The sequence below is a fragment of the Pyrus communis genome, chromosome 16 (genome assembly GCF_041283825.1).
Source record: "Pyrus communis isolate YQ-2024b chromosome 16, ASM4128382v1, whole genome shotgun sequence".
NCBI classification, from domain to species: Eukaryota; Viridiplantae; Streptophyta; class Magnoliopsida; order Rosales; family Rosaceae; genus Pyrus; species Pyrus communis.
This window is the reverse complement of record NC_142580.1, coordinates 4,701,168-4,729,040: the sequence shown is the minus strand read 5'-3', so window position 1 is coordinate 4,729,040 and position 27,873 is coordinate 4,701,168. Positions and strand designations below refer to the sequence as shown.

Sequence of the window (27,873 nt, the reverse complement as noted above, 5' to 3'; positions counted from 1 at the left end):
TGATTGATAAATCCCTTTGATCTGCTCTTTTTCCTGATTGAAATTAGTCAAACGACGTCGTTGTTGAGCCAATGTGATGCATCGTGTTGATAGCGTTTAGGGTTCGTAAGCGAAAACCCAAGAACTTGATGCAGCGGATGTTGAAAATTACGAAGCCAAAAATGATACGAGAAAACTGTAGGACAAAGATACAACCTCGATTGAGAAAACAGCGATCAAGAACGAAAAATGGTTGAAATTTAGTTTCCCTTACACCGGAAAAGAAATGTTCTTCTCTAAGTTGAATTACTTCATGTAAATGTACAACCGTGACAAGCCTGGACATACCACTACAGTTCCCCTACACATAAAACAGATACTGGATATATCAAAAGAGCTAGAACTACGGATGATATGGCACAACTAATTACAAATTTTCCTACCCCTCAACGTCGAAATGAAAATTTATACAAAAATCTTCTTAATCCGGTTTATTTCTTTTTCGGTGTCCTTTTCATGCTGGCTCTCCGAGCGACATCCCATGCTTTTTGTGGGGCGTGGACTCCCAGCTGGGAAGCGAAAAATGATTCGTATCCAGGCGAGTCAAAAGCAAATCCAGTGTGTTTTGATCCCTCCCTGGGGAGTTGAGCTACGGCAAAGCTCCTTGCCTCAGCTGGTGTGAGCTGGTTTCCGATTTCCAGTAAATCTTCCCTGCTTCTACCTTCGGGCTCATGCCTGTGAACTTCCTGAATTATTTGATAATCGAACGGGAAGAACCATCTCTGGATCCTGTATCCAAAAAACATCGATTAATTCATCAAATAACGAAGGGAAAACCACCCCTCCCCCTATTGAAAAGCTGCAGATTGCAACGGAGATCTCATTTTCTTACCCTTGGTAAACGAAGTCACCAAAAAGTGCAAAAACTGGGACTAGCAGAAGTGTAAAGTAGAAATAGAAGGTACTCATCAGGACGTATATGACGTAATAAAGATTTTTCTGCAGTACAAATAAATCAGTTAATATCTCAAATCAAAATCTCCACGAACAACCAAATACGAAGATAAAGAGACCCACCTTCTGGTCTATGATACAATATATGAAGATAAATATAAACCACGCTGCAATGCTTCCTCCAACACTAATATAATGCCACCTTGTGATTGAATTGCACATCATAATCAAACGAAAGTTGACTGTCACTACAACACAAGTAAAGGCCATTGTGCTGACATCCCAAAGTCCAAACATCTTTCCGGATGAATTTTGACCACGATCACTCGAGGAAGTGACAAAATAATAGAAGATTAAGGATTGGTAAACTGAGAAGAAGCCCCATACGGCCACAACCCTCCATTTGAAAAATGCATTTCTTATTCCCTCCTTGTAGAGTTCAGGGTACTTCTTGGAGAGGGCTGCACTCACATCCTGATGATAAAGAACAGAAGTTGACAAAAAAAGAGTTTATACGCCTCGTCCACAAAAAAAGCAACGGCCCAAACAATAATTTCTCCCAGGGCGCAATTTAAGAAAATTGGTATTATTGAGTGTATGGACAGATACAATACCTTGTCAAAAAGCCCGACAATGATAACAGGCAAGGCTGTGAATATGACATTATACAATGACTGAAACCAATCATCGTAGAATCTTTGACCAGAAAATCCAGTTTGGAAGGTGAACCAAAATTGAGTCAATGTGAATGTAAGATTCTTGTAAAAGAAGTATGTAATAACCTGAAAAATGCAATAAGATTTGTCAGCTCGTGCCCACCCGACAAATGTTAAAGTTTTGAAAGTTACAAGAAATCCATACCTTGCATAATCTAATATATGACCACCGTCCATGCACAAGCAGTAAATCAGTAAGAAAACGGAACTGGGCAATAGCAAAATCACTAGCCATCACTGCTTGCATTCCTTCTTGCCCACTTATTCCAACGCCAACATGAGCAGCTTGGATCATGCTCACATCATTGGCACCGTCACCAATGCTCAGTGTTATCTTCTTTGCACCTTTTTTTACCATACTTGTCACCTAAAGACAGTGGCAATGTTATTAGTAAACTACATAAATATTATATATATTAGAGACAAAATTTTAAGAACTAAAACTCGTTTCCTTATGCTTCTCTAGTGCAGATATTTTAGCAACGTTACATCCTTAATTAAACCATGTTAAACAAATAGAAATTCATAAAGGTACTATATAATTCAATTCCATTTTCATCACAGGCTTATTACTCAAACACATAATCTTAAGAGTTAAAATTCCATTGGAAAACTCACCTGTGCTTTCTGTAAAGGGGAAACCCGACAGCAGACAACTGAGTTACAATTCAAGCTCAAGTTCAGTAGCGTCACTCGTAGAATGGGGTCTAAGGCATACATCAAGCACTTCCCATCAATTACAAGTGCTAGTTTTGGGTGAGACACACTGTGAAGATAGTTCTGCGCTTCCTCAAGGCACCTCCTTAGTTGTTTTTTTACTTCTTCTCTAATGACACGTGCAATTTCCACTTGGTCTCCCTAACACCAGAATCAGAACGTACATGTAAGGGGAAAATATCGTGGTTGATAGTGATTTCTAATGTATGTAAAGGCTATACGTGCAAGCTAATAACTTTTTGCATACCCTGTCCTCAACTTCCCTAATCAAATCAGTTTCTGAACTGATAATGAACTGTTTCATTTCATTGTTGATCAAATTGCAGGCTGCAGCAAATTTAAGGAAAAAAAAGAGATAAATGATATCAGAGAGAGAGAGAGAGAGAGACCGAAAGAGTGATGGTGAGTGAACAAAGGTGAAGGGAATAAAGAAGCCCCAGCTCTCATAAGATACCAACTCACCATAAGCTATATTTATTGCAGTTTCCATCTTGTCCCCCGTTAGCACCCAAATCTTAATACCAGCTCTTGATAGAGTCTCTATGCAATTTGGAACTCCTTCTTGAAGCTTGTCTTCAATGGCAGTGCATCCAATCAAAATGAGATCTTTCTCTATGAGTTCTGCCACCTTCATTGATTTCAAAATTATTTTCAATAATTAATACCAACATCAATAAATAATGAGAGAGAGAGAGAGAGAGAGAGAGAGAGAGAGAGAGAGAGAGGGAGGGGGAGGGGTTGGTTGTTAAAACAAAAACGAAATGGATGCATAGAGGAATAAAACAGAAAACGACTCAAAGAAATAAAGGTAATGAAGTTATAACAGTTCATGCCAAATCTTGAAAGTGACACCGTTATACTACCAAAACCAGATTCAACAGAACATACCTCATCCAACTTCTTTTCACGATCCCTTAGAGAGGATTTAGCCTGAATAAATTTCTCATTCCAGCTTTCATATGTATCAGGACTTAAATCTCTATAGGCCAGGCAAAGAGTACGTAATCCAGCAGATCCAAATAATTCCAAGTGTTCCCTAGATACTTTTTTCAAATCATCTTGTCCATATGCCAATCTCTCGTAGATTACATTATCAGCACCCTGTCAATAACAGGTTCCTGACATAATGTTAATTTATTTGCCAACTGCTCAGCAGTTTTCATCAAATATAAAAGCCTCAATACGGTATTACCTTGCAGTACAAAACAAGCCTGCCATCCGTGTAACGGCATACAACAGACTGACGCTTCCTCGTACTAGTTAATCAATAGAAATTGCAATAAATGTTAAGTCAATCAACCATGAAATTATATAAGTACGTGGCCCACAAAATAAAAGTGAACAAATGTGTTCAAGGACATAACCCACCTATTAAATTCAAGTACATTGAGAATCTCGTAAGACACATCTTGGACTTTACCGACTTTCTCGGTGTGAGATTCACGCACATATATTGTTGTCGGTGTACGTCTGAGAAAAAGGAAGATATCAACTTTAAATTAAGCTAGACTAACTGACAACAGCTCTCTCAAAGCACTTCTAGCAGAACCAGAAAAAGAATGGAGAGCAACATTTTATTAGCACAAATAAATAGACACCATTCAAACATTTGAAATATAGATCGGATGGAAACAAATTCATGGATCAAATAAAAAAAGGTTGGTGTTAAAGGATGTGAAACTGAACCTCCCTTCACACATCTGTCACTATGTGACTTAAAAGTTGAAATATAGACAAGTATGACAATAGCAATCCCAGTCAATAGGACAGAACTGAGAAGTGTATACCTGTAAAAGAAGAAGCCGAAGTTCTTTGCAGCAATTACCAAAGCAGACTCATCAGGGGATGCAGCTTGATATGTGATTTTTTCCGGGGACTCATCACCCTCAGGAAGCACCGTGTGACATATAGCAAGGCATCTGAAGAATTCCTACCAATAGAACAAAATCTATCAATATAAGTATTATAATATTCCTTTCTGGTAAGTTAGAGAATCAGAGAAACTAATTTAGCCGTCGCAAGAATAATCCTTTATGGAATTCCCTCTAAGAAAATAAACTCCCATAAACCCTACAGACCCGTAAAACAAGATGCAAAGAGAAAAACTACAAGAGAGTGCAAACAGCTATCATAATCCCCTAAAACAAAAGGAGAAAAAGAACTTCCAACATTTAGAATGCTGCATGTAGCTCCACACCTCAGTAACGATGACAAAAATATTTCAATATACTTCTAACAAATAAAAAAATCTACCTTACAAAGATCAGGATTAGGCTCATTCCTCCAACCTCCTCGCATAAGCTTAGGATCATCAAAGTTAAATCCCTTCTCATGGGCTGCATTGCCTGAATTGTACCCCTTTAAGGAACAGTGAAATCATAACTTCATTAAGAGGGAAATTTTCTATCTCATATATAAAATAATAATATCATATAATATATACATGTGTATAGAGAGAGAGAGAGAGAGAGAGAGAGAGATATACCTCATCAAGTTTTATACCATTCCGCTCTGCTATTCCCCTTTCAATTTCAGTGATACCAGTTCCATAGACCTCCCCTCCAATTGAACACTTAAAGAACTCCATCAAGTTTCTTGTTAGAGTTCCAGTTTTATCAGAAAAGATGTATTCCACCTGACCAAAGGATAGACTGTCACCATTAATAAAAGCAAATTGATAGATTTCAATAAAAACATTCCACAGTTATACTAAAACAGTGCAAATTTTTCTAATTGCGCAGAGGAAGTAATAAATAGCATAGTTAATAAATTCGAGTATTATAGACTACATGTTTATAAAAAAAAAACTTCCCTTTTCCATACACGTATTAATGATTCGTTAAATTGCACGTTTTTTAAAACTCCAGCGTACAATACACGTACTTTTCATGTTTAAAACACAGTTTTCGTTAATATACATATAAAATTCAAGCATTCTACCTGTATTTTAACATATTGAATAAATAAAGGGAGACCCAAGCCAACAAGGCTCCCCGATAAAAATGTATAAAAAATTTTAAATAAATATTAGTTAAAAAGTATCGGCCGAATTTTTTTAAGTATTATTTTAACAAAGTTGCCGAATAATGCAGTACGTATTTTTCACGTTACTAACTGTGATAAATAGTAATAAGATTACAAAGTAAACAAAAATAGTACCAAATAATTGTTTTCCCCAGAATAAATTAGAGAGAAAAAAAAAACCTTGTGCTATTAGAATGCCAGTTTGGGATTAACTTACCTGTCCAAGTTCCTCATTCAAATTCGAAGTCCTAGCCAAAGCAGGGGTATTGCTTTCGACATGGTACATACGCAAGTCATTATTGATATATTGGGTAGACTGGATAAATTTGATCATCTGCAATCCATAAAATATTTTAGTAGAGTTTTCTACCCATCAAAAATAGCATTATACATTTAAGTAGCAGGCAGATGCATCATTGACCGAAGAAACTTGCCTCAATGGAAACATAAAGAGAAATAGGGATTATTGTTGAGTACAAAGTAATGAGGGTAAACATCGTCAGAAGGATAACCTATAAGACCGATAAACAATATAAGCAAAAAGATATAGTCCAACATGAATTACTCAAAGAAATCCACTCTACAACAATTATTCTGCTGAAGCTAGAATGTTACCAGAAAACGGTTATTAGGGTCAAATGAGCTGTATGATGAGTCAGCATTCTTTTTCCCCCGGAGACCTAAGTAGTAGTACTTGTGGTTGATGAATACACCACTACAGAATTTCATAAACCAAAAACATCATCATGATGTGGAAAAAAAAAATGTAAAGAATTTGAGTGGAAATATAAATTTCAAAGGAAAATACACAATCAAATTACAGGATAGCATATTCTCATACCTGCCAATAGCTCCAATCAAACACAACATAAAGAGAAAAGCAAAAAGTGCGAGTATCAGTTTGTCAAGTTTCCTCTCCAGTGTACTTCTTTTCGAAGGAACATTCATGGCATTCATCATAACCTGCAAACCAAAATAGAAGATTACCAATAATTCATTAGTATGGACAGAATATACATAATGAAGGAGGAGGAGGAGGAGGAGGAGGAGGAGGAGGGGGAGGAGGGAAAACAGTGGGTACCAATAGGATAAGATGGGAATGCAAGTAGCTTCTTATAACACACATGAAACATACTTTAAAATAAGGACTTGATACCCTTCAGAATCAAAGAGAAACAACTAAGAGGAATGGGACATGTAAAAAAAGCATGTGTAAGACAATAGCACAAAAGTACTTTTTTCTGAAGGGGAATCTGAGTCACAAACATCTACTGAAGTAAGAACACTGACAGACAGAAGGAAACTGCTCCAAGAATTCACGTTTACTACACTCTACACATGTAAACATAAAGGGTGGGAGTTAAAATAAGAGGCATTTAATTTACTCCACTTCTTGATAACATACCTTGGTTTCATGACCTGTAAATATAACAGTCGCAACAATGTACTCAGTATTCCTGAGACTGCAACCCTGTAAAAATATAGCAAAGTCGCAATTCCAATGAGTTTTCCAGGTCAATTTCACAGGTATATAGGAGCCGAAATCAAATCAAACAAACGATACAAGACCATTGGGGATCAATAATACAAAGATTAACATGGTTCACAACTCTATAATTAGTAGTTGACAAAAAACAATTCATGCACACCAACTAGTTCCACAGAAAATTGATATGCAAGATTGTAAAATATAGACCATTTTTATCAGCAAAAATGAGTGCAAATCCATGAGAAGTTATTAAAATCACGTTCTAAAATAAATTCCAATATTGAGAAACAAAAACAATATCATACTCGCAGCAAAAGTTGGTTTGGAGATAGAGGTAACGTCTGCTTGTCAATAATGAGATTTCCAGTGAAGGTGTACAATGAATTGTTAGGTTGTTCACACTGCACTTCTCCTGCAATTAGGAATTAAACGTTCATCAGTAAGGCATTCATCAGAATCATCACAACTGCAACAAATGACTCGTCAATTTAGCAATCAAATTTCACACCCATCGCATTTAACAAGATTACTTAAATCATTGTTTGAAGAACACTCAAGTATATGAATGTACAATTATAAAGACTTGCTGAATTGCAGGTTAACAGGAAATACTAAACCTTTGAATTCAGATGCTTTCTCAGGAGTCGAGTAATCCCAAGTCTTTTCTAATGCTTTTCGGATCTTCAAATTAGTCTCCCCGTCCAAATTTGCAGTCTGTTACCCAAAAAAAAAAAAAAAAAAAAAAACAAACAAACAAACAAAAACAAAAAGCAAACAAACAAAATATTTCACTTATTATTTATTTTGAAAAAGGGTGAGTCCATCCATGTTAAACATGGCACTACTGAATATTCAAAAATTAAAAGAGATGAAAGAATCAAAGACCTCAATGTAGCAGACACCATCGGGGTTTGTACCAGCAAGAAAAAGCAGATCTGCAGGGAAATATCCGTTCTGCTTGATCTGAAACCAATACAAAAACATCAGGTTCTAGGTAGTGCCAAATAACATTCCTTTTTGAATGGAAACAACATGCAAATATATAAACAGAACAATTCAAAAATTTAAACGAAAAACAGCAAACATCCAAGACAATATGCATCAAATATCTTCTGATTGCTAGAAAGAAAAAAAAACCATCATAACCATATAAAGCATTACTCAATTCCATGTTTCTAAAACTTTGGGCGGCAAGTAAAGAGCAAGAGTGGGAGAGATGAAAAGTTACAACTAATGGGAATTTCCAACCTTCTCAGCCATCACAAGACCAAGTTTATTTAAAAACATCATCATGTTGAAGAGTTACAATTAAAGAGCACTTCCAACCAATTCAACTATCACATGGTCATGTATGCACTTTGCACACATCATCAACAGGACAAAACCTCTCTGATAGCAACAATCTCTATTCTGCTATAGTGCCAATTCAACTATCGCGTGGTCACATATGCACACATAATCAACATGCCAACAAGACCACGCATCAGCTGAACTGCAGCACTGAGTAGTTTCTGTCCCCCGCCACCCTTGTTCCCACAAAGAAAAATCAATTCCCACATAATTGGGTTGTCAATAGTGCCAATCATCTTGGAGACTTGTTTATCCATAGAAAAATATCAAAATATAATATGACAGAGCAAAACCTCCCAATACAGAGTTTTTAATAAAGGATGCTAGGATACGATAATTCACAAGCCTACAAAGTTCTAATGTGCAATAAACAATGATGGGAATAGAAGGGTAAATGAATAATACGATAAACTGGAGAAAAACAATCAGCAGAAAGTGAATAGATGCACCATAAGGTGAAAATGAGATGGTGCTCAAATGCTTATATAATAAATGGGAATCTTTTTTTCTGCACCAGGGTTGGGTGGGTAAGGTTTTACAACATGCAACAACTATCATCACCCACAGAAGTTACAACTGATATCCATGTTACAGGATAACACAATAACCTTATAGAAGTGCATATATCATATTATGGCGCATCAAATGCATTTCCAAGAGGAAACTTAAGTAAGAAGTACACTCACCCTGACAATATCTCCAACCTGCAACTTTTTCCAGGGAATACTTTCCCATTTTTGATCTTGCAAGACATCAACAGAAGCATTATTTATGGTCATATCATTCTGGAAGCGCTTCTGTTTAACATAAATTCAAAATAAAAAGATACATAGTTAAACATTCGTCCACAGTTTCATACTTAACTGCATAAAAATGATAGATAAAACTTCAAACCACAGCTATCACACACACACACACAGAGTTGATATTGGAAATACAGAAAAAACAAAAAAGGTAAAAATCAAGGCTGCAGGATATAATAAGCAGACTGGTACTCACCCAATCCTCAAATGCTTCCTTAACAAGAGAAACAAAAAGCACCAAACTCAGAGGGACCACATTGGTTACAGGATGCACAGGACTGCAATATTACACATACTTGAAAACGTTATGCTTAGAATTTAACAACTATTATAAATTATTACAGTGAATCAGTTGTAGTCAGTACCCTTCAGATTCAGTGATGCCAAAGCAAATTTGTAAGCAATATTTCCAAAGTGCACGTAAGTGTGCTAATAACAAATAAAAAAACCCAAACTGAAGCAAATAGGGTTCAAACATCTCTCCTTTATGTTTGGAAACTAAAAACAAACTTCCACTTAATAATGTGCATAACTGAATGCAAAAAATAAACAAATAAAACTGGCATCTCTTATACTCAGGTGCATTTTCCCCTTCATAAAGGTTCTACCCAACACATATACTGGTTTTCATGTTAAGACATTGTAATATAACATTACAAGATAAGTACCAAACCAAATAAAGTTAAAATACCTGATTGGCGTTGTTGATAGAATTGAGATCGTAAGAAAGTACAGGTTAGCTACCCGCCTGAACTGTCAGTGTAAACAAACAATTTCTCAGGACCATAACAAAATAAAATCATAGGTGTTGGCAACTCTAGTCAATTTGTTTTATGCATATGTAACCCATCACAGAATGATATTCCTACACTTCACTACAAACAAAACAGATAAGCTTCGAACTGCATGAGCAAGCAGGTTGATTTAAAACTAAAGTCAAATTCATTGAAATTGCCCTTAATTTTAAGATTTTCAACTTTATCCACCAGGGGAATGCATCTCCTATAAACTTTTCTTATCCATCTAGTCTAGTTGTCAATACTCCAAAACAACCATAATAAGATTTAGTACACAAGCTATGGTTCTAACTTCTTATTTGGTTGGGTCAGAAATTGCCGCACCAAATCATATTATAACTTTACATTCTACTATAATCATATTCATCTATGTAGTTCAAAGGCCCGTGAATTACCTGTTCAAAGAGTCCTTTTGGCAAAAAAGTAAAGAAGTTGTACTTTGTAGTTGATATAGAATTCCCCTGGAACAATTGAACGCATAATACTTAAAACCGTATACAAACAAAACGATGTAAGATTTAATGTAGCAGATAACAGAACATAGATTATATATCCTATAGGTTTATAGTCAAACAACCTGTTGATGGTACATGGTGGAGCTAAACCAAAATCCTGAAAATATCCACCGTGCTAGCAAAATATTCTAGATTCTGTTAGGCCAAATCCTAATCTACTGTTCTGGGATCCAGATAAAAAGTGGGGAGCTAACAGCCTAACACTCTAAAAGAACACTAGTGAAGCCTCAATCAACGACAATGAGCAGAAAACTACCCACATTGATACTTCTGTACAGGCGGATAATCTTGCTTGCCTATCTCTATTCCTTTTTGTTGGTAGCAAAATCCAAAAAATAATTAAATAAATTAGAAAAACACAAACACTTAAAGCAGCTTAAATTTACTTCCACAACTGCATTGCGCTTTGCATGAACATTGATCATTCCTTAGAACCATAAGGAAGCTTCATGTAGCATAAACAGCATTTTTAGCATTAAATTTTTTTTTTCCGTTACAGAAACCCTAATCTCTTCAATACCACACTATCCACCAAAAACCGACAATAATTAACCGCAACTAATTCAACGGAGAAAAAAAATAACGAAAGCAGTGAAGTTCCAATTTTCCTGGACGTTAACTGAAGAAAATCAACAATCCAACATTTCAATTTCGATTATATTCTCTCCCTAATTTTCTCAGAACCCAAACAGAAAATACGGTAAACGGAGAATACAAGGACAATAGGTAGAAAAATCGAGTCACCTACCGAGAATCTGACTGGAATGTTAGCCTCGCGATCGTTGCAGAAAATAGTGCGGTGACCCGGCGCCTGTGGCTGGACTCTCCCGAGCCGAACCGTCCGAGTCGTCGACGTCCGCTCGGGCTGCGAACTCGAATTGCGACCACCCAGCCTCGCTCCTCTCGAGGACCGATTCCACCCACTCATCTTCGGCCCGATCCAAACTCAAACGACGAGTCGTCTCCAAAGAATAATCTCCGATCAGACCCTCAATCGTCCACTCCCCTATTTCTCGCCGGTAAACGGTGGTTCAAAACGCTTCGTCCAACGGTGCCGGAGGAAGTGCGTCCGTATTCAACGCCCCCTCAAACCTGCTTTCATTTTTCTTCCTTTTTTTTTTTTCGTTTGAATTTTCTTTTTCGCGTAGACCGTGAATGAGGTAATTTCTCAGCGCGAGTACTCTGTGCGCGTATGGCGAGATCTGGCGGCTTTCTAGATGTGGTGACTGGTGAGGAACCGAGGAGAAGGACTGTGACCTGACGCGCGAGTGGGAGCGTGGTGTTTGAAGGGTTAATACCTTAAGCGCAAAGCAGGACCTGGTTCTCCCAAATTTCTATGCGGCGTCGTTTGGTTCGCCGTTGGTGAATGTAACGGTTAGTTCAGACTCGGAAGAAGACGCGGGTCGTGGCGGTCTTGGGGGCCTGGGGCGGTTGACGGACTTTTCTAACTACCCCTTTACGTTAGATTTTATGGGGCACATTTAGGATTTAATAGCATTTTTAAACCTTATTATTTTTGTATTTACAAGCCACTTGCCCCGGAGAAAAGCTTGTGTGAGGCTCTTAGAGCAACTCCAGCGTTGGAGCCCTCCCCCCTGGCAATACACTATTCAATCCACCTAATGAACAGTAACTGCCCTTAATGAACAGTAAGTAGCTCTGGCAATAGAATTTGCATCTCCACCGTTACACTTCAATAGCCCTGGCAATAGGCAATAAAATATTAGTATTTTTTTTTATTATAAAATAATACAAAATAATTTTAATTGTAATATCGGATAAGATTTTTAATCGTTCTCGGTGCGCCACGTGTCATTATCCGAAGTATTATTAAATAATACAAAATAATACAATTATTGGTGATGGATTTCTGATAAGATTATTAACCAATCACGTCGCGCCACGTGTCATAATCGGTTCACAATCTTTGAGGATAGATTTCCATCAGATTTTTAACGAATGACGACATGCCACGTGTCATAATCCGTTCACAATCTTTGAGGATAGATTTCCATCAGATTTGTAACGAATGACGGCATGCCACGTGGCATTATGCAGAACCTAATCATTTCTGAATCCTCAATATAATCCACCATCCATCCTCACAAATCTCACACCAAAAATCTCAAGATCTCTATCGTTATTCATAGTTTCTGCTTCCTTATTCACAAAAATTTGTATCATTATTCATAGTTTCTGTTTCTTTCTTTCAATGTCGTCTTCTTCTTCCTCAAGGATGATGTGGGAATACAATCAGGAAGAGGAAGAATTGTTTAACGAATCTGAAGCAATCTTCAATCACCAGAGGGTAAGAAATGAGAGGGAAGAGGATGAGGAGCGTCAAATGAGAAATGACGAAGTAAGAAGGGGCAGAGCCTCACATTCCCGTCGAGTCATCCAAGCTGCGGCTCAGATCTGCAGGCCCAGCCGTTCCGGAAACCTTGATAGAAGCAGGCAACGACGAGGTATGGAACTCTTGGATGATTATTTTGTTCCTAATAGTGCATTCCCTGATACGTACTTTAGACGTCGTTTTAGAATGGAACGACATTTGTTCAACAAAATCATGATTGTTGTTTGCAACCATGATTCTTATTTTGTGCAAAAAAAAGATGCTTTTGGTGCTATGGGTCTACTGCCTGAGCAAAAAATTACTGCTGCCTTGCGGATGCTTGCATATGGAGCATCTGCAGACCAAGTGGATGAGATAACGAGGATGGGGCAATCAACCATTCTTGAGTCCCTGATGAGGTTTTGCAGAGCAATCGAATCTATCTACACCGCTGAGTACCTCCGCAAACCTACACACATGGACTTGGAGCGGCTGTTGAAGAAGGCGGAGATGCGTGGCTTTCCGGGGATGATTGGAAGCATTGATTGTATGCACTGGACGTGGAAAAACTGTCCAAGTGCATGGCAAGGCGCTTACGGGGACAGAAAAGGAGCAAAAAGTATCATTCTGGAGGCGGTGGCATCTTTTGATACATGGATTTGGCACGCCTTTTTCGGGGTCCCGGGAGCTCAAAATGACATCAACGTCCTTGCCCAATCCCCAGTGTTCAACGATGTCTTGCAAGGAAATGCACCAAAAGTTATGTATGAGGTCAACAGACGTATGTACGACGGGCCATACTACCTAGCTGACGGCATCTACCCGCGCTGGTCAACCTTTGTCAAAACAGTGCCACGTCCACGGAGTGCAAAGGAAAAACACTTTGCAAGCTGTCAAGAGGGGTGCAGGAAGGATGTAGAGCGTTGTTTCGGTATCCTCCAAGCTCGCTGGGCGATCGTCAGGGGTGCTGCCAGATTGTTTGATGTAGAGTCGCTTCGATCCATCATGATGACGTGCATCATTCTTCATAACATGATTGTGGAAGATGAGTACGATTATGAAGCCGTTGATGAATATGAGCCAGACCCGATGAACAATTCAAGAACACGTATATATTGTGCTCATGACGCCACCGATGAGCCCGTGCAACATGAGCCATTACAAAGGGATGGACGTTACAATGAAAGGCTTATTCAACGATATACTGCATTTCAAATGCCAGACATGCACAATGCCCGACAAATTGACTTGATAGAGCACCAGTGGGCATTGAAACAAGCTGAAGATAATTAAGTTCATTTAGTGTGTTTTTTTTTAATTTGGTATGTTTATGTTATTTTATTTGGTGTGTTTTATTATTTGGTATGTTTAAGTAATTTTTTTATGTTTATGTTTATGTAATTCTTAGTATATGTAATTCTTAGTATGTTTATGTTTATGTTTATGTTTATGTAATTTTGTTATGTTTATATTTATGTAATTCTTAGTATGTTTTATGTTTATGTTTATGTTTATGTAATTTTGTTATGTTTATGTTTATGTAATTCTTAGTATGTTTATGTTTATGTTTATGTAAAGGACTTTTAATTAGAACGATGGACTTTTAATTATTTTATACAAGTACTTTTAATTTGAACAATGGACTTTTAATAAATAACTTACCAAATTAATTTGAATAAATATTCAAGAAATTGGAAACAACATAAATAATACAAACAATAAATAATAAATTACAACCCAAAGTGATTGGAAAATTATGGGCTCCGATTACAAAAAGTACTCTATTCATCATCACTTAACCAATTTGTGGTGCTAGGATGATCTTCTCTTGTGGTGCTAGAACCACCTTGGCTTGCTAATGCTTCTCTTGCACGCCTCCTTCGCACAACGTCCGCTTTCTCTGATTTCCAAAAAAATTTAGAATTTGGAGACTTCCCTTCTAAAGACATGTTCATAATCTCACGATCTTGTTGAGCCCGTCTTTCTTCTCTAACATGTTCCCTTTCTTGCCTAAGTAGCTCTCTTTCTCTCTCATTAGCATAAAATTCTCTCTCAACAGCTGCTTGTTTTGATGCCTCTCTAGCCTTTTCAGCCTCATCTTTCGCCAGGTCCCTTGCCAAAGTCAATTCACCTTGGCGAGTAAGTTCTTCCATGAACTTTGCATAATCGTTCTTGGAAGCACTACCTTTTCTCTTTGAAGCCTTCTTACCTTGAGGCCTAATTGGAAAACGGGTCGAACCCAACGCGCGTTCAGGGAGGGGCGTTTCGGGCACTTCTTCTGCATCATCTTCATGAACATGATCGGGTGTAGAGTGTAGAGGGGTGCTGTTCATGTGCACTTCTGGACCGACTGGCACAACTCTAAATTTAGGACAATCTTTGACAATATTCCAACATTCCCACCGGTTGAATGATTTATTTTTGCTTTTGGTTTTGGCAGCGTACCAAGCTTGTGCTTGAAGTTCCTACACAATAAAAATAAGTAACAAATAAATAAGTAACTAGCAAATACATACATATATATATATAAGTAACAAATAAATAATTTTAATGAAAATAAGTAACTAGCAAATATATACATATATATATAAGTAACAAATAAATAATTATAATGAAAATAAGTAACTAGCAAATATATACATATACATATATATATATATATAAGTAACAAATATAATGAAAATAAGTAAGAAGGCTTCAAGTTTAGTAAATAATGAAAATAAGTAACAAATAAATAATTATAATGAAAATAACTAACTAGCAAATATATACATATATATATATAAGTAACAAATATAATGAAAATAAGTAAGAAGGCTTCAAGTTTAGTAAATAATGAAAATAAGTAACAAATAAATAATTATAATGAAAATAACTAACTAGCAAATATATACATATATATATAAGTAACAAATATAATGAAAATAACTAAGAAGGCTTCAAGTTTAGTAAATAATGAAAATAAGTAACAAATAAATAATTATAATGAAAATAACTAACTAGCAAATATATACATATATATATAAGTAACAAATATATATATATATATATATATATATATTTATATGTCATTTTAATCATAACATGGGGCTAGAGTTCCAAGTTTAGTAAATAAATAATACAAACAAATAAATAAATAATACAAACAACATAATTATAATGTAACAAATAAGTAACAATAAATAATAAATTGTTACCTGATCCGAGTAATTTTCCCCACTTCGAATATTATTACTAGCTTGTGCCAAAGCGTCTCTCCACGTACTAAACGATTGGCTAAGTAATTTCCAACGACTGGACATCGATTCTTTGGTTCTTTTCCCACCAATTTTCTCAAGAAAACTGGTATGAATAAGACTCCACATTTCTCGCAACTGCATCTCATTACCCGTAAGCGAACTATGAGTAACTTCAACCCAGCTAGTACACAACGCAACATCTTCAATAAGCGACCAATTCGTACCTGCACCAGTGGTCATTTTGTTGAAAAAAAATGGATTCAAATTTTGAGACAAAGAAAGGAATGTGATTGAAAGTAGTTGAGAAAATATGAAATTGTTGTGTAAGGTAGATGATAATGAGAAGGTATTTATAGAAAAGTAAAAACAATTTTTTTTACAATTTTTTTCAGATTTTTCAGATATTTTTTTGAATTTTTTACATTTTTTTTAAATTTTTATTCAATTAATTAATCTCTGCCGTTGGATATAAAAAAATTTGAATTCCAACGCTCCAGATTGTGCCACGTGTCACAACGGTAACTTTTCAGATTTTTTAAACTATTTTTTCATTTATTTTTTAATTTATAAAGCATTTTAATATCCACCGTTGATCTCAGATCGAACGGTGGATATTAAATCTGACATTTTTTTTTTTTTACCGTTGAGATCTAACGGTCCACATTAAGTGACCGTTAGGATCTAACGTACCGTGGGAAGCCACGTGGCTTCCCAACGGTAACTGACAAAACCTTTTTTTTTCTGATTATTGTGTCGGGACGCGCCCCCACGCGCGGGTGGGGTGCACGCGCCTGACACAAAAAAAATTAAATAATACGCTGACGCCACCCTGGCGTCAGCATGGCGTCATCCTCAGCTCGGGCTCAAGGCCTGGCAATCCCTCACGGGCCTGGCCCTCGGGCCTCCCCCATCCCCCGGCCTGCCTCACGCTGGAGGCCATCCACCGGCCCTCGGGCCTTTGTTCTGGAGACTGTCCCCCGAGCAAAAAGCTACGGTGGGAATGCTCTTAATGGATTTTGCTCAGTGACACTACAATTCAGTCAAAACTCATCATCTAATAAGTTTAAAATAGAGTACCATTTTATCATTTTTTATTTTAAAATTTTCATAAGCATCTCTTGTGGCAAATTTTATTTATTTTTTATAAATATATATTTTTTTAAAAAGAATAATGCTAGAGAGATCAAATTTTTAAACGAACTTACAAACTAAATGAGATGTCACCAATAAGAATGAAACATGTTAATCGATACTTAATCAATAATCTAATCATCTATATACACATCGTTTGGATTAAAAAATTTGATCTTGCTAACATTACTCCTTGAAAAATAATGAACTTACATGCAACCCACAGTCTCACTACGTAATTTGGGTCTATTACATTTAGTAAAAATTTGCATCATATTCATGTGATTTAACTGAAAATGTCAAGTAAATTATTACCTTGCCTGTGACTATTTTGGTCTACAATTTGTTGCAAAAACCTTATCTTAAATCTCATAAAACCTCAATTAAATAATAGCATTAATTTTTACAGTGGAAGTTACAAATTTTGAATTCTATTTGCCCTATTACTTGTATGAAAAATGCTTATGAACAATAGTCATTCGGATAAAAATAAAAGAAAACGAATGAAAAATGTTTGAAAACTTTGAGTTTTAACGATAAGAACAAAATAAATGGTAAAGTGAATAGTATCAGGATTAACTTTTTAATGTAAAAATATGATTTTTTGTTAAAATAAACAGTACCAAAAACTTTTCATTAAAGTTTCCTTAAAAATAAAATTAACCCTATTATTGCTTGTACTATTATTAATTTATCTCCGTATAAAAAAAAATTTTAAATTTGAATTTCTCATTTATTTGTTACGAGGCCAACTTCTTTGTGCAACTTTTGTTTGTTGGGCTTTGGGCCTAACAATTGTCCCCCCTTCTTTTGTCACTAGGCCCAACTTGTAAACAAATGTGCTCTCCCACGTCAATGTCTTTTCCCTGTACTCACTGCTCAGTGGGAATTTACATCAAATTAAAAGGATGGTAGCTGAAGTTCTAAGCTGAAAAACATTATATCCCAGCGAGAAAAATAGGATTCCAGAAAGCTGAACTAATTTTATTTAATTAATGTTGTTTCAGCTTAATAACAAATCATCAATGTTATATCAATGTTTACACAAGACGTGACGAGAGCATCGAAAATATAGAACAAGCAGCATTCTTTTACAAGAACATTACTAATTGCCCCGGGGGTTTTTGTTTCGGTATTTATACGGAGAAGAATATGTAGCCTGCTATAGAGGCGCGATGATACACGAAGTTAAAAGTTCGATTTTTCAACACACAAACACATGGAGATGTTTAGTTACATTACTAACTTAAGCAGCAGCATTGTAGACGGAAATGATCACAACTCCATGCCTGATGTAGGGTGTGAGGAGGAGGTCTTCGTTGATTTAACATAACGCGGTATACTTTTTTAGACAGCTACTGAAGGAGGAAGCGTTCCCTTTGTGCTTTTATTCCCAGTTTGAAGACGAGTTTTCTAGGCTATGTTGTTCTATCGAAACCACCACCAACCTGCATATGCAACCACTCGGGTGAATTGCCGCGGCTATATTCCCTTCGAGGCTGTGTACCGAAAGCCATTGCAGCATTATCGAATGTTTGTTGACCGAACTGAAATGATAAAATTGATCTGTTATGAGAATGGCAGTCCATAAAATAGAGGAATGAATCAACTCCCACCAACACATCAGTATTTTTCGGCTTTTGTTTCTTAACCCAACATAGATTCACATTCACCAATAACTTGGACTCTTAACTCATGAATTCCTATTGTGATCGATATGGTAGCTTCATCTAGGAGAAATGCGTGCGTGAATGTGAACAGAGTTCTGATGAAAGAGAACGAAACTGTGGTCCAAAATGTTGACAGACATTTTCAAAACACAGAAATCTGGTTTTCCGTCATTTAAAATGGACAACGATGGATAACAACACAGACGGGCAACTTCACATAGTCATATTGCTTCGGTTTTACTTTACCGACTTTCAAATAAGACAACTGACATGTACATGTTTAGACTGATGAATTTGATGTGTGCAATAATACATGGCATATGGAAAAAAAGTTGGAAAAAGAAAACAAGAAGGTATTACGACGAAGCACTCAGAGAGAAAAAAGCGAGGTGAAAGCGATTTTAAACGCTTAACAACTGCACATAACCTATAGACTTACATCTTTAGCAGGAAACGCCTCAATTCCACGGTTCATTCTTGTATTAACTGCTTCAAGCTTCATCGACAGGAACTGCAACATCCCGAACATGGACAGTGCTCGAGCCTAAGTTGCATGTTGAAAAATTCATAGTAAAAATGAAGAACGACTGCAAATTATAAACACATTCATACCTCAACCTGCCGCTGTAGCGATTGGATGTAATTAATTATCTCATCAAGCACAAGTGCTTTTCCAATAACCTGAATCGGATAACTTACCATATCAGCAGTTTTCTACATGTTAATCCAAGGCGGAAACCAACTCGGTAAAAATAAAAACCGAAAAAAAATCCATTAGCGCTATTTCGAACACATTGGGATGCAATTGGTAGTTGACTAGTAGATGAATTTATTAAGAGGATGGCCATACCCTACCTTGTTACAACCAGGGACCAGATCTTGGAGGATTTTCATCCTCTCGCTTATCTTCTCTCTTCTAGCCTGTCCACCACATATTTCCAAATTTCAATCAGTATCTATCATTTAATAGCTCAAAAAGATTGTTCGACAATTCAACCAAAATCGACGATGGTGTTATGTGAACAAAAGAGAATGTTATGGATTATAAGTGCTTGATTCATGTCCCGTTTCTCAAATTTTAGCCCTTACTATAAAGTAGCTGACATTAACAACCTAGAGTTCAATTTCAGGTCTCGTAAATTAGAGTAGTTCATAATATCGCTCGAAAATATTGGACTTGGACAAATGAAGTAAATTACTCTTTCTGCAAGACTGTGGCTATCAGTAGCTTGACCCCTTCTAGCTCGGACATGTATGTAGTCCTGCTTAGGTGGATCAGGCGGCTGAGCGTTTTGCTCTGCCGGCTTGCCTGAACTGGTTTCCACTTCGGCTTTCAGCTCGCGAGTACTCTCATCTCTGCAGCGAGCTGATCTTTTAAGCCGTTTCCCATCACAATCACTCTGCCAAGACAAAATTTGGAACAAAAATATGCAGATTTAGAAATTGTTCAATTAAAGAAGAGGACTAATTCCAATTACACATTTGTAGATATAGAAATTTCTAATAAAACCATTAGAAATTTCAAAGAAAATCACTAATCACAAAGTAAACAGAAATAGTTTGCTATAATTAGCAAAAAGCTAATCAGAGTTTTTAACTAAATAAACAATTGAATTATATATTGAATGAAGAAACAATAGAAATACCGCGCCAATATTGCCACTGCTTTTTGGAGACTCGTCGTCGGCCTCGCGCCTTTTTCTCGCGGCACCGCCATGCCCTCTCATCGGATTCGGATCACTACCGGCCAAGACGTCCCGAATCGCACCCGAGACGTCCCCAAACTGCGCGAAACTCTGCGAAAAGTTCGGCCTGCGCAGCCCCAAAGCTCCGCCGGAGTCACCGGCGCTCGCGCCGGTTCCATTCATCGGGAACTCCCACATCTCAGAGAAATTAAACGACGTCGCATTGGCGTTGGGAAACGAGCACTCGTTTACGAGCGTCGGCGGATCCATGTTCACACTCCGATCCGGTTCAAGTTCGGGTTTGGATTCGGATTAACGTTCGCATTTGCCGGATTCAAATAGTAAGTTCAAATAAATCTCAAAGTCGACGGATATAGAGAGAGAAAGTGTTTGGTGCTGTGCGTGATCTCCTTGGACAGTGGAGGTTGGTGCGCACTGTGCCTACTGCGTACTGGAGAGTTTTACTCTTACTTTTCTCTTCCGCCTGCGCCTCTTCCTCCTCACAATTTCACAACACGCAAAGCACTTGGTTTTTTCATCGACAGCGACCTCGGAAGCTGCGAAGCGAAGTCACTTACAGAGAGAGCTTTTCTCGGAGCCTCCAGCGTTTCTCTGTCCCTTTCTTTTCATGCCCTCCGTCCCCCCTCCCTTCTCTCTCACTCTTCTTTTTGTAAACCTTCTCCTCGCTTCTCCACCGTCCGATCAAAGTACGATCCCAGTCAATCACATTGACGGTGGGGAGACACTTTGGAGCATTAGTCATACGATCACGTGAGATAAGAACTTCTAAGATACGAATACATTATTTGAAATGGAATACTACTATGACAGTGTATCCAAAGTTGTCCCACCATGTGTGTGTGGTGTTATTCACGTATTAAAATATAAATGGATTACAAGATTATATGTCACTAGCCTATGTTTACTTATTAACACGACTATATCAAAGGTGAGCCATTGCAATAAAAAAACTACAAGTACAGATGTAAACGCTCTCGACTACTTGAGTAACAACACTTTTACAACCTATGCATGGTATTACTAAAGAAGATATGTGTTATAACATGAATTAATAGTTAGTACCCATTGATGAAGTAAAAATTGTACTGAAAAAACTTCTTACTACGGAGAATATACAAATTTTTTTAAGACCAATTTACACGTCCTTACGATCAAATAATGCAATAACATGTGAAAAAAAAAAATTATACAAAATATTATATTATTGGACCGAAACACCATGACAGTCAAATTCAATCCCTAACATGATCACTATTTCTTGGGTTATGAAAGATGGGGTGAAGCTGAAGTTTTCGCTGGCTAGCGCCGAGTAGAAGTTCAATGTACTCTCTTGTTTGAGGTCTCGGGTGACGATATGTTGATTATTAAGTGCATGGATTAGGCTTGTTTAATGCTTGATTAACGTAGCTTATGATCTCCTAAAAGGTGGGTTAGTGGGTTTTCTGTAGTTTAATCATTGTTCTGATTATGATGTGTGTTAAAGGTCTAATTAATATTAAAGATTCGACTAATCTATACATTTAGATTTGGGTTGGGGGAGAATTGATTGGACAAGGTGGAGGGCCCCCTTAACTGGCCTATCATGATCGTTGTTTCCCAAAAAGGAAACGTTGCAATACCCTTTTTTGAAATTATATGTTTATTTTTTTCAACTAATCTCGAACTCAATCTTTAACCAAATATTCACATTAGGAATATCCACATATCGTTAGTGGATGTATGTTTTCAGGGTTTTTTTAATGATAGAGTTCGTAAAATTTGAAAATAAGAATTTTCTATAAATACCGTAGAGATTGTGGGTCACTAAACCAAACGTCCATTTATAAATTTATGTCGCATATTTTAACCAAATGATATCCCGTAGTTTCCAAATATATACTATAAAACACTCATTATTATGGAGCTTATGAAAAAGCTAAAGGTGCATTATTAAAAACTTTTACGGTCACATTTGACAAAAAGAATTAACAGCCTTTTGATTAAAATTTATAGTAAAATGACTTATGAGCGAATAAAAAATATCTTAAATTATCTTCTGTTTTTTTTAGAAACAGTAGCATTAGTGAGTTTAATTGTTGGTTGTCAGGCGGAAGAAATTTGCAGAGATCAAACTTGCACTAAGATGCATAAACATCATTACTTTTCGTCATTGCAATAAAAAATCATCTAATCTACAACCTTAAATTATCAGTTAAGTTGAAAAAAAGTAGGAAGCTTTCCATTCCAATTTATCTCAATCCGTTTGGAATTCTATTCCAAACCAACTTTGACAGAGAATCATTACCCCTCTAGAGGAAAAGAATCAGTGACAGCAATTCTAGCACTCACCAAAAAAAGCTTCGAATTTGGTATACTCCACGTGCAAATATATATACATAGAGATATATAGAGGTGTGCATGAAATATTGGGCAGATGCTTTTTGGGTAAAATAAGATTCCCATTGCACGCACATTTCTACCGAGTAAGTGTGCTTGTCTGTTGCTCGAGTATAGGATATAACCTAGGACCACTGCTCAGCAATACTTTCCTTTCCGTGACTAAAATGTATTTCTCACGTGTTAGAAAAAATATCAACAATATCCATTGCATATATGCATGAGAGCATGACTAAGGTAAATCATACATGCGAATGTTGATCCTGATCGTTGATGTATGCAGAATTCGTAAAGTATTGATGATTAGGATCACCATTCGAATGCATGGACGACAATCAGGATCAGTTTCTTGCATGCAGTGACGGATGCGTGTTGGGACAAGGTGATTCCAGGATCACCTAGAGTCCTAGAAATACATTTGAAAGTCTTTTGAAGACCCTTCAAATGTTTGGTACGTGTCTTTTTTGTGCCCACCAAGTGTTTGACGAAATGCTTCTTGCATAGTGCTTCGACAACACTTGACAAAGTTCTCTCAATAGCACTCATCATATTGCTTCGGCATAGATCAATATCTTTTAACATGTGCGCAACTTGGTTAAGCTAACAATAACAAGCCCACCAAGTGTTCAACGAAATGCTAGTGAATAAATTGAATTTTTTTTTTTAAGTTTTGCGCTCTGTTTCTTTCTATCTAAACAACTTGGAACTATAACATTGGGACCTCCCAAGGTTTGAATCCTAGATCAGCCATTGCTTGCATGCATGCATAGAGTTTTCTTTATTTTATTTTATGTTATCCCTAAATAAATGTGAGATTTTGAAATAAAATTAGAGGTTTCGAAAAGGCTCTTGTACTCATTAGTACCCCTAAAGAACAATCATAAGGTCGGTCTTGCATGTGCGCAGGTTGCAGGTTGATAATGACGATTTATGCATTTGTAGCTCACAATGCATCTACAACCAAAATCACCGCATAATTAATGAAACGTAACATAAATAAACATGTGAATTTGGAATCGGTTATTGGATATCGTACTCGTACTTATCTTTAACAACTCTTTGATATAGCAAATTGAAGTGGTAAGGTTGTCTCATTGGCCTGACCTATTGTGGTATACATACAACACGCATTTGTCAAAACTCATAAGATAGTAATTGATGGATATGATGAACGCTTCGAGTAGAAGTCGTGCCAAACCTTTGCCTCTTTCTACTATCAATTGTGGTTAGGCACGCGCAGTTGCCGGAAAGGATATGCTGCCCTTGCTCCAAATAACTACCACACCTTAAATCGAGAAATTCAACTCGTGCAGTTAATCTATTTTATCACGTGCGTTGATTGCGACACTGGTCCTTTTTTGTCGTCTGTGTTCAATCCGATGCATTGGATATGGCTAACAGCTACCAGCACAGCAAAGGGAAATAAGTTTGGTAGCCTTGCCTTTTCAAAGATTAACAACACTACGTCTTCTTCATCCATCATCATCGATATTGATATTTTAACGCGCTAAGTTAATATTTATAACTTTGTATTTGGATTTGTTTCGAATGTAATGTTGAGATTAATTGATCGGAAATATTTTACTCTCATCATATTCCGTTTTATGTTACTCTTCATATCGATGTCTTTTGATAGACTCTTTTCATGTTGTATTGCATAACATCGTAAATTTTTTTACTTTTAGAATTCGGTAGTATATCGCTTCTTCTTTAAAACCAAAGTTTACTGTTACATGGAGGAATTAGTTCAATTAGGCATGCCATGTGGGAGAATAGTAAAGATGGCAACGAAATCACCATGCGATTTTGTGCCAGATGCTTGTACTACGAAATTTCTGTCGACCATTTTCTCTTTTGGGTGGATGTAGCAGTTTTATATAGTAAGTAGACAGATGGGATGGCACCATATGTGCGATACTATTCTCAAATCGTGAGCAAAATGAGTCATATTGGGGTAAGAGCGCGTTTGGTCGACATTTTATTTGAATTATTTAACGAAATGATACTCAATCTCTGCTTTGTTAGTGAAATTCTAAATTTAAATTTCATAAACAATAATTGTAAACAAAAATAAAAAAATAAAAATTTGATGCTATTGATAAGATCCGCAACGATTATCAATTTCTGCATAACTAGATGATCATTTAAAGTTACCGGTTAACGACTCGTATATGATGGTTTAGATCGACCTAAAATTGGACCACTTACAAAAAAAGGGGCTTAATGTTAAGGATACTTAAATGGGACCTAACTGGCCGTGGATGATAAAGTGTTTGATACTGTAGATGTCAGAACAATTTTATGGAATTAATATGCACCTATAGATTGTCAATTTTCAATCCACTTTCCTCAATTATGATTAATGATGGATATTTCAATGCTGAGGAAAAAGTAGTTGTATGGGGATATTATCACTCGCGGGTTTTCTTAATTGGGGAGTGATCATAAATTATGGAAAAAGGAAAAATTGATGAGATTTGACAAGTTGCATGCATAAAGCGTGTGTTTTTTACATCTTACAATTTTAATGTCTGTTTGGAATTTGATTTTGTAAGACGTATGTTTACAACAAAGTTTTTTATGTTTGGGATTGTTTTCGTAGGATGATAATTTTTTGTGTATGTTTTTTCGTAGATGATAATTATGATATAGTGTTATTAGATGAAACACATGTTTAATCTTTGATGGAAAGTGTTAGAATCTAAAAGTATTCGTTTAAGTAGGTCAAAGACAGAATATATAAAGTAAAAGCTCATTGATAATGAAAGTCCAAATAAAATAAGAATAAGGATAAAAGATCAGAAAGGACTAAAGAATTGTGGCACATATAGAGTGCAAGTTCAGTGCAATCCTAACACATCCTTGCATCATATCGGTAATCGATTCTTTCGGGTTATCGAAAAAGGGAATTGTTATTAGTACTTTAAAAATCTCATTTGGCACTCCAAATTTTCCATAATTGAAAAGAAAAATACACTTATGAGGCGTATAGAATAAAATTTTTAAAGTGCTAATAACAATCTCTTTTTTCTTTTGACGTTAAGAAAAAGGAGGAAGAAAACAGCTCGCGCTTAGCTGCACCACATTAATAATTTGGACTTTTATCTAGCTGGGGCATATATCAGTATATCACAGTTGCAGTGTACGTCTGGAATGAAAGTATGTACTGAGTCCTGATTTCGACCATATTTTTTAGCCCAACAAAATGACATGTGGCCCAGGAGACACTGGGCTAATCATAATAATTCGAAGATTAGATATGGGGATTGGGATCCAAAACATCCCATCGAAGGATCTCTTTCACCAAAATCATCAAATCAAATTTCATCTAACGGTCGACTTGTTTTGACCATTTAAAAGCTGTGATAATTTTTGGCCGTTAGATGAAATTTGGAAAGTCTAAATCACTTGATCTAGTGGCCTTGGTGAAAGAGATCCGGAAGTAATCTCTTTCCCTTTTTATCTACCAATTAAAAAACAAACATGCACATCTCTTTGTCAAACGATAGATTTTGTAAAGTTTGTTGTTGCTGGTAATGAATGTTACATTTGATTAAAAAAAAAAAAAAAAATTTTTGTTAGAATATTATATTAGTTACCTATTGACACAACCCGATCTAAAATCAAGACGTGCTGGCTGTCACGCCTTGATTTTAGATCGGGGTGTGTCATCTATAGAATTTGAACTCACATCGTCATATAAGGGCTCAACACATTTCTATTACTGTGATAAATGATCACTTATATTTTTTAGATTCTTTTGAATTATTATTTTTGTGTTTGAAATGAAAGCTGTTAATCCTGATTATTTGGAAGATAAAGGCAAATGGTGCCAGACAGCCCAAGTGGAGACTGGACAACCAGATGGGGAACATATGTGATAAGTTTTTGAATTCTTTCTCAACATGCTTTCATCATCTTTGCGACCCTGTTTGAAGCTAACTCCAGACACAGTTAATTGGCCGGAATGATCAAGCGTTGAGAGTGTAAACTCTTCCGCTGGATCCATCAAGTGATATCACAGGCGCATCCACGATTCCAACTTTAGAAGTCACAATTACAAAAATCTAGTATTTAGAAAGAAACAATATGCTAAGTGTTGTCAAGACTTTGTGCTGCTTGATTTACCAAGGTATATCGAGCATATATTATTTCAAACACTTGGTGGGCTTCATTGGCGTGCTTTTCGGCCTCCAATGGGTCCCAATACAACACCTTGGTTCATATGTGGATCCAACTTTGTTGGTGATGATTGATGCATTGTGGATCTAAGGTGTAATTTTGATAATAAACATACATGTTATCACTTGTTCATTAAATAATATCATTATATGACGGTATAACTGTTACATCGAAAAATTTGTCATCCGAACTTTTTCTATTAAGTATAATTGATGGCCTAGAATGGACGTCCACCATGCATACTTGGCATACCTTTTGTTCCAAACGAGAGATCTGATCGTTGTGATATACGTCATCAAATTAATTTCAGTAATTACTTACACAATGGTTGCCCACGCTTCCATAATAATAGAGACTATTTGATGTTGAGGTAAAAATAATTATAATAAAAAAAAAAACTGGTTTATAGTTTCGAATTAATACATATAAAGATTTTGTTGACCAATTTTTTCTTATTATTTTCACTTTATTTTTTTTGTGATATTAATTTGGGCCTAAATTTATTCAAAATTTTATCAATCGAGACATTCCGATTTATACACATGACTCGATTTCTATACATGATTTAATTTCTTGGAATAAAAAAAAGTAGTGTTATTCATACACTTATTTTTACTTCTTACATACCCTTTTCAATTTTTGTTTGGCAAATCGAATAAATTGAAGAAGATTAATGATAAAAAATTATTAAAGGTGTGTAAAAAGTAAAAATAGGTGCGTAAATAACATTTTTTTTTTTAAATCGTTGTCACTTGCACACTCGATTAGAAATTAATATTAATTAACAACATTATTTAATTGTGGCACGCTTGCACAATCAATTATTGACATGTTACTCTAGTGAGGTAAACTCTAAAGTAAGGGGCATTACTTATAATTGGCTAGTCTTGAGG

The 27,873-nt window shown here is 36.2% G+C and overlaps 3 protein-coding genes across 3 annotated transcripts; all 3 read right to left on the bottom strand.

The window, feature by feature from the left end:
• Window positions 1-229: 229 nt before the first annotated feature.
• On the bottom strand, window positions 230-11,807 carry LOC137733026 (phospholipid-transporting ATPase 3). The gene is made up of 27 exons (XM_068472253.2): window positions 11,093-11,807; window positions 10,225-10,290; window positions 9,724-9,785; window positions 9,229-9,310; window positions 8,916-9,026; window positions 7,765-7,842; window positions 7,497-7,593; window positions 7,185-7,291; window positions 6,796-6,861; window positions 6,232-6,353; window positions 6,006-6,105; window positions 5,825-5,902; window positions 5,608-5,724; window positions 4,852-5,001; window positions 4,620-4,724; window positions 4,154-4,296; window positions 3,735-3,836; window positions 3,559-3,622; window positions 3,255-3,467; window positions 2,829-2,994; window positions 2,614-2,693; window positions 2,268-2,507; window positions 1,795-2,016; window positions 1,548-1,715; window positions 1,057-1,407; window positions 872-978; window positions 230-768 (listed from the first exon to the last, which is right to left on the bottom strand). Exons 1-27 carry the CDS (start codon window positions 11,270-11,272, stop codon window positions 471-473), a joined length of 3,675 nt encoding a protein of 1,224 aa, XP_068328354.2. The 5' UTR covers window positions 11,273-11,807; the 3' UTR covers window positions 230-470.
• Window positions 11,808-14,488: 2,681 nt separating this feature from the next.
• Window positions 14,489-16,341, bottom strand: LOC137749341 (uncharacterized). The gene is made up of 3 exons (XM_088687851.1): window positions 15,874-16,341; window positions 14,552-15,141; window positions 14,489-14,498 (listed from the first exon to the last, which is right to left on the bottom strand). Exons 1-3 carry the CDS (start codon window positions 16,153-16,155, stop codon window positions 14,489-14,491), a joined length of 882 nt encoding a protein of 293 aa, XP_088543977.1. The 5' UTR covers window positions 16,156-16,341.
• Window positions 16,342-18,009: 1,668 nt separating this feature from the next.
• LOC137732053 (transcription factor BHLH089) lies at window positions 18,010-21,196 on the bottom strand. The gene is made up of 6 exons (XM_068471348.2): window positions 20,363-21,196; window positions 19,916-20,116; window positions 19,572-19,637; window positions 19,329-19,397; window positions 19,156-19,227; window positions 18,010-18,593 (listed from the first exon to the last, which is right to left on the bottom strand). The coding sequence occupies exons 1-6, from the start codon at window positions 20,669-20,671 to the stop codon at window positions 18,465-18,467; spliced, it is 846 nt and encodes a 281-aa protein (XP_068327449.2). The 5' UTR covers window positions 20,672-21,196; the 3' UTR covers window positions 18,010-18,464.
• Between the last annotated feature and the right edge of the window lie 6,677 nt (window positions 21,197-27,873).

Coding starts and splice junctions, on each gene's coding strand:
- LOC137733026 (XM_068472253.2), bottom strand. CDS start 11,272: ATGAGTGGGTGGAATCGGTCCTCGAGAGGAGCGAGGCTGGGTGGTCGC. Junction 7,292..7,496: donor GAAAGCATCTGAATTCAAAG/GTTTAGTATTTC, acceptor TCCTAATTGCAG/GAGAAGTGCAGTGTGAACAA. Junction 6,354..6,795: donor TTACAGGTCATGAAACCAAG/GTATGTTATCAA, acceptor TTTGGTTTGCAG/GTTATGATGAATGCCATGAA.
- LOC137749341 (XM_088687851.1), bottom strand. CDS start 16,155: ATGACCACTGGTGCAGGTACGAATTGGTCGCTTATTGAAGATGTTGCG. Junction 15,142..15,873: donor GGGAAAATTACTCGGATCAG/GTAACAATTTAT, acceptor TTTATTGTGTAG/GAACTTCAAGCACAAGCTTG.
- LOC137732053 (XM_068471348.2), bottom strand. CDS start 20,671: ATGGATCCGCCGACGCTCGTAAACGAGTGCTCGTTTCCCAACGCCAAT. Junction 19,638..19,915: donor GCCACAGTCTTGCAGAAAGA/GTAATTTACTTC, acceptor TGTGGTGGACAG/GCTAGAAGAGAGAAGATAAG. Junction 19,398..19,571: donor TGGTCCCTGGTTGTAACAAG/GTAGGGTATGGC, acceptor TATCCGATTCAG/GTTATTGGAAAAGCACTTGT.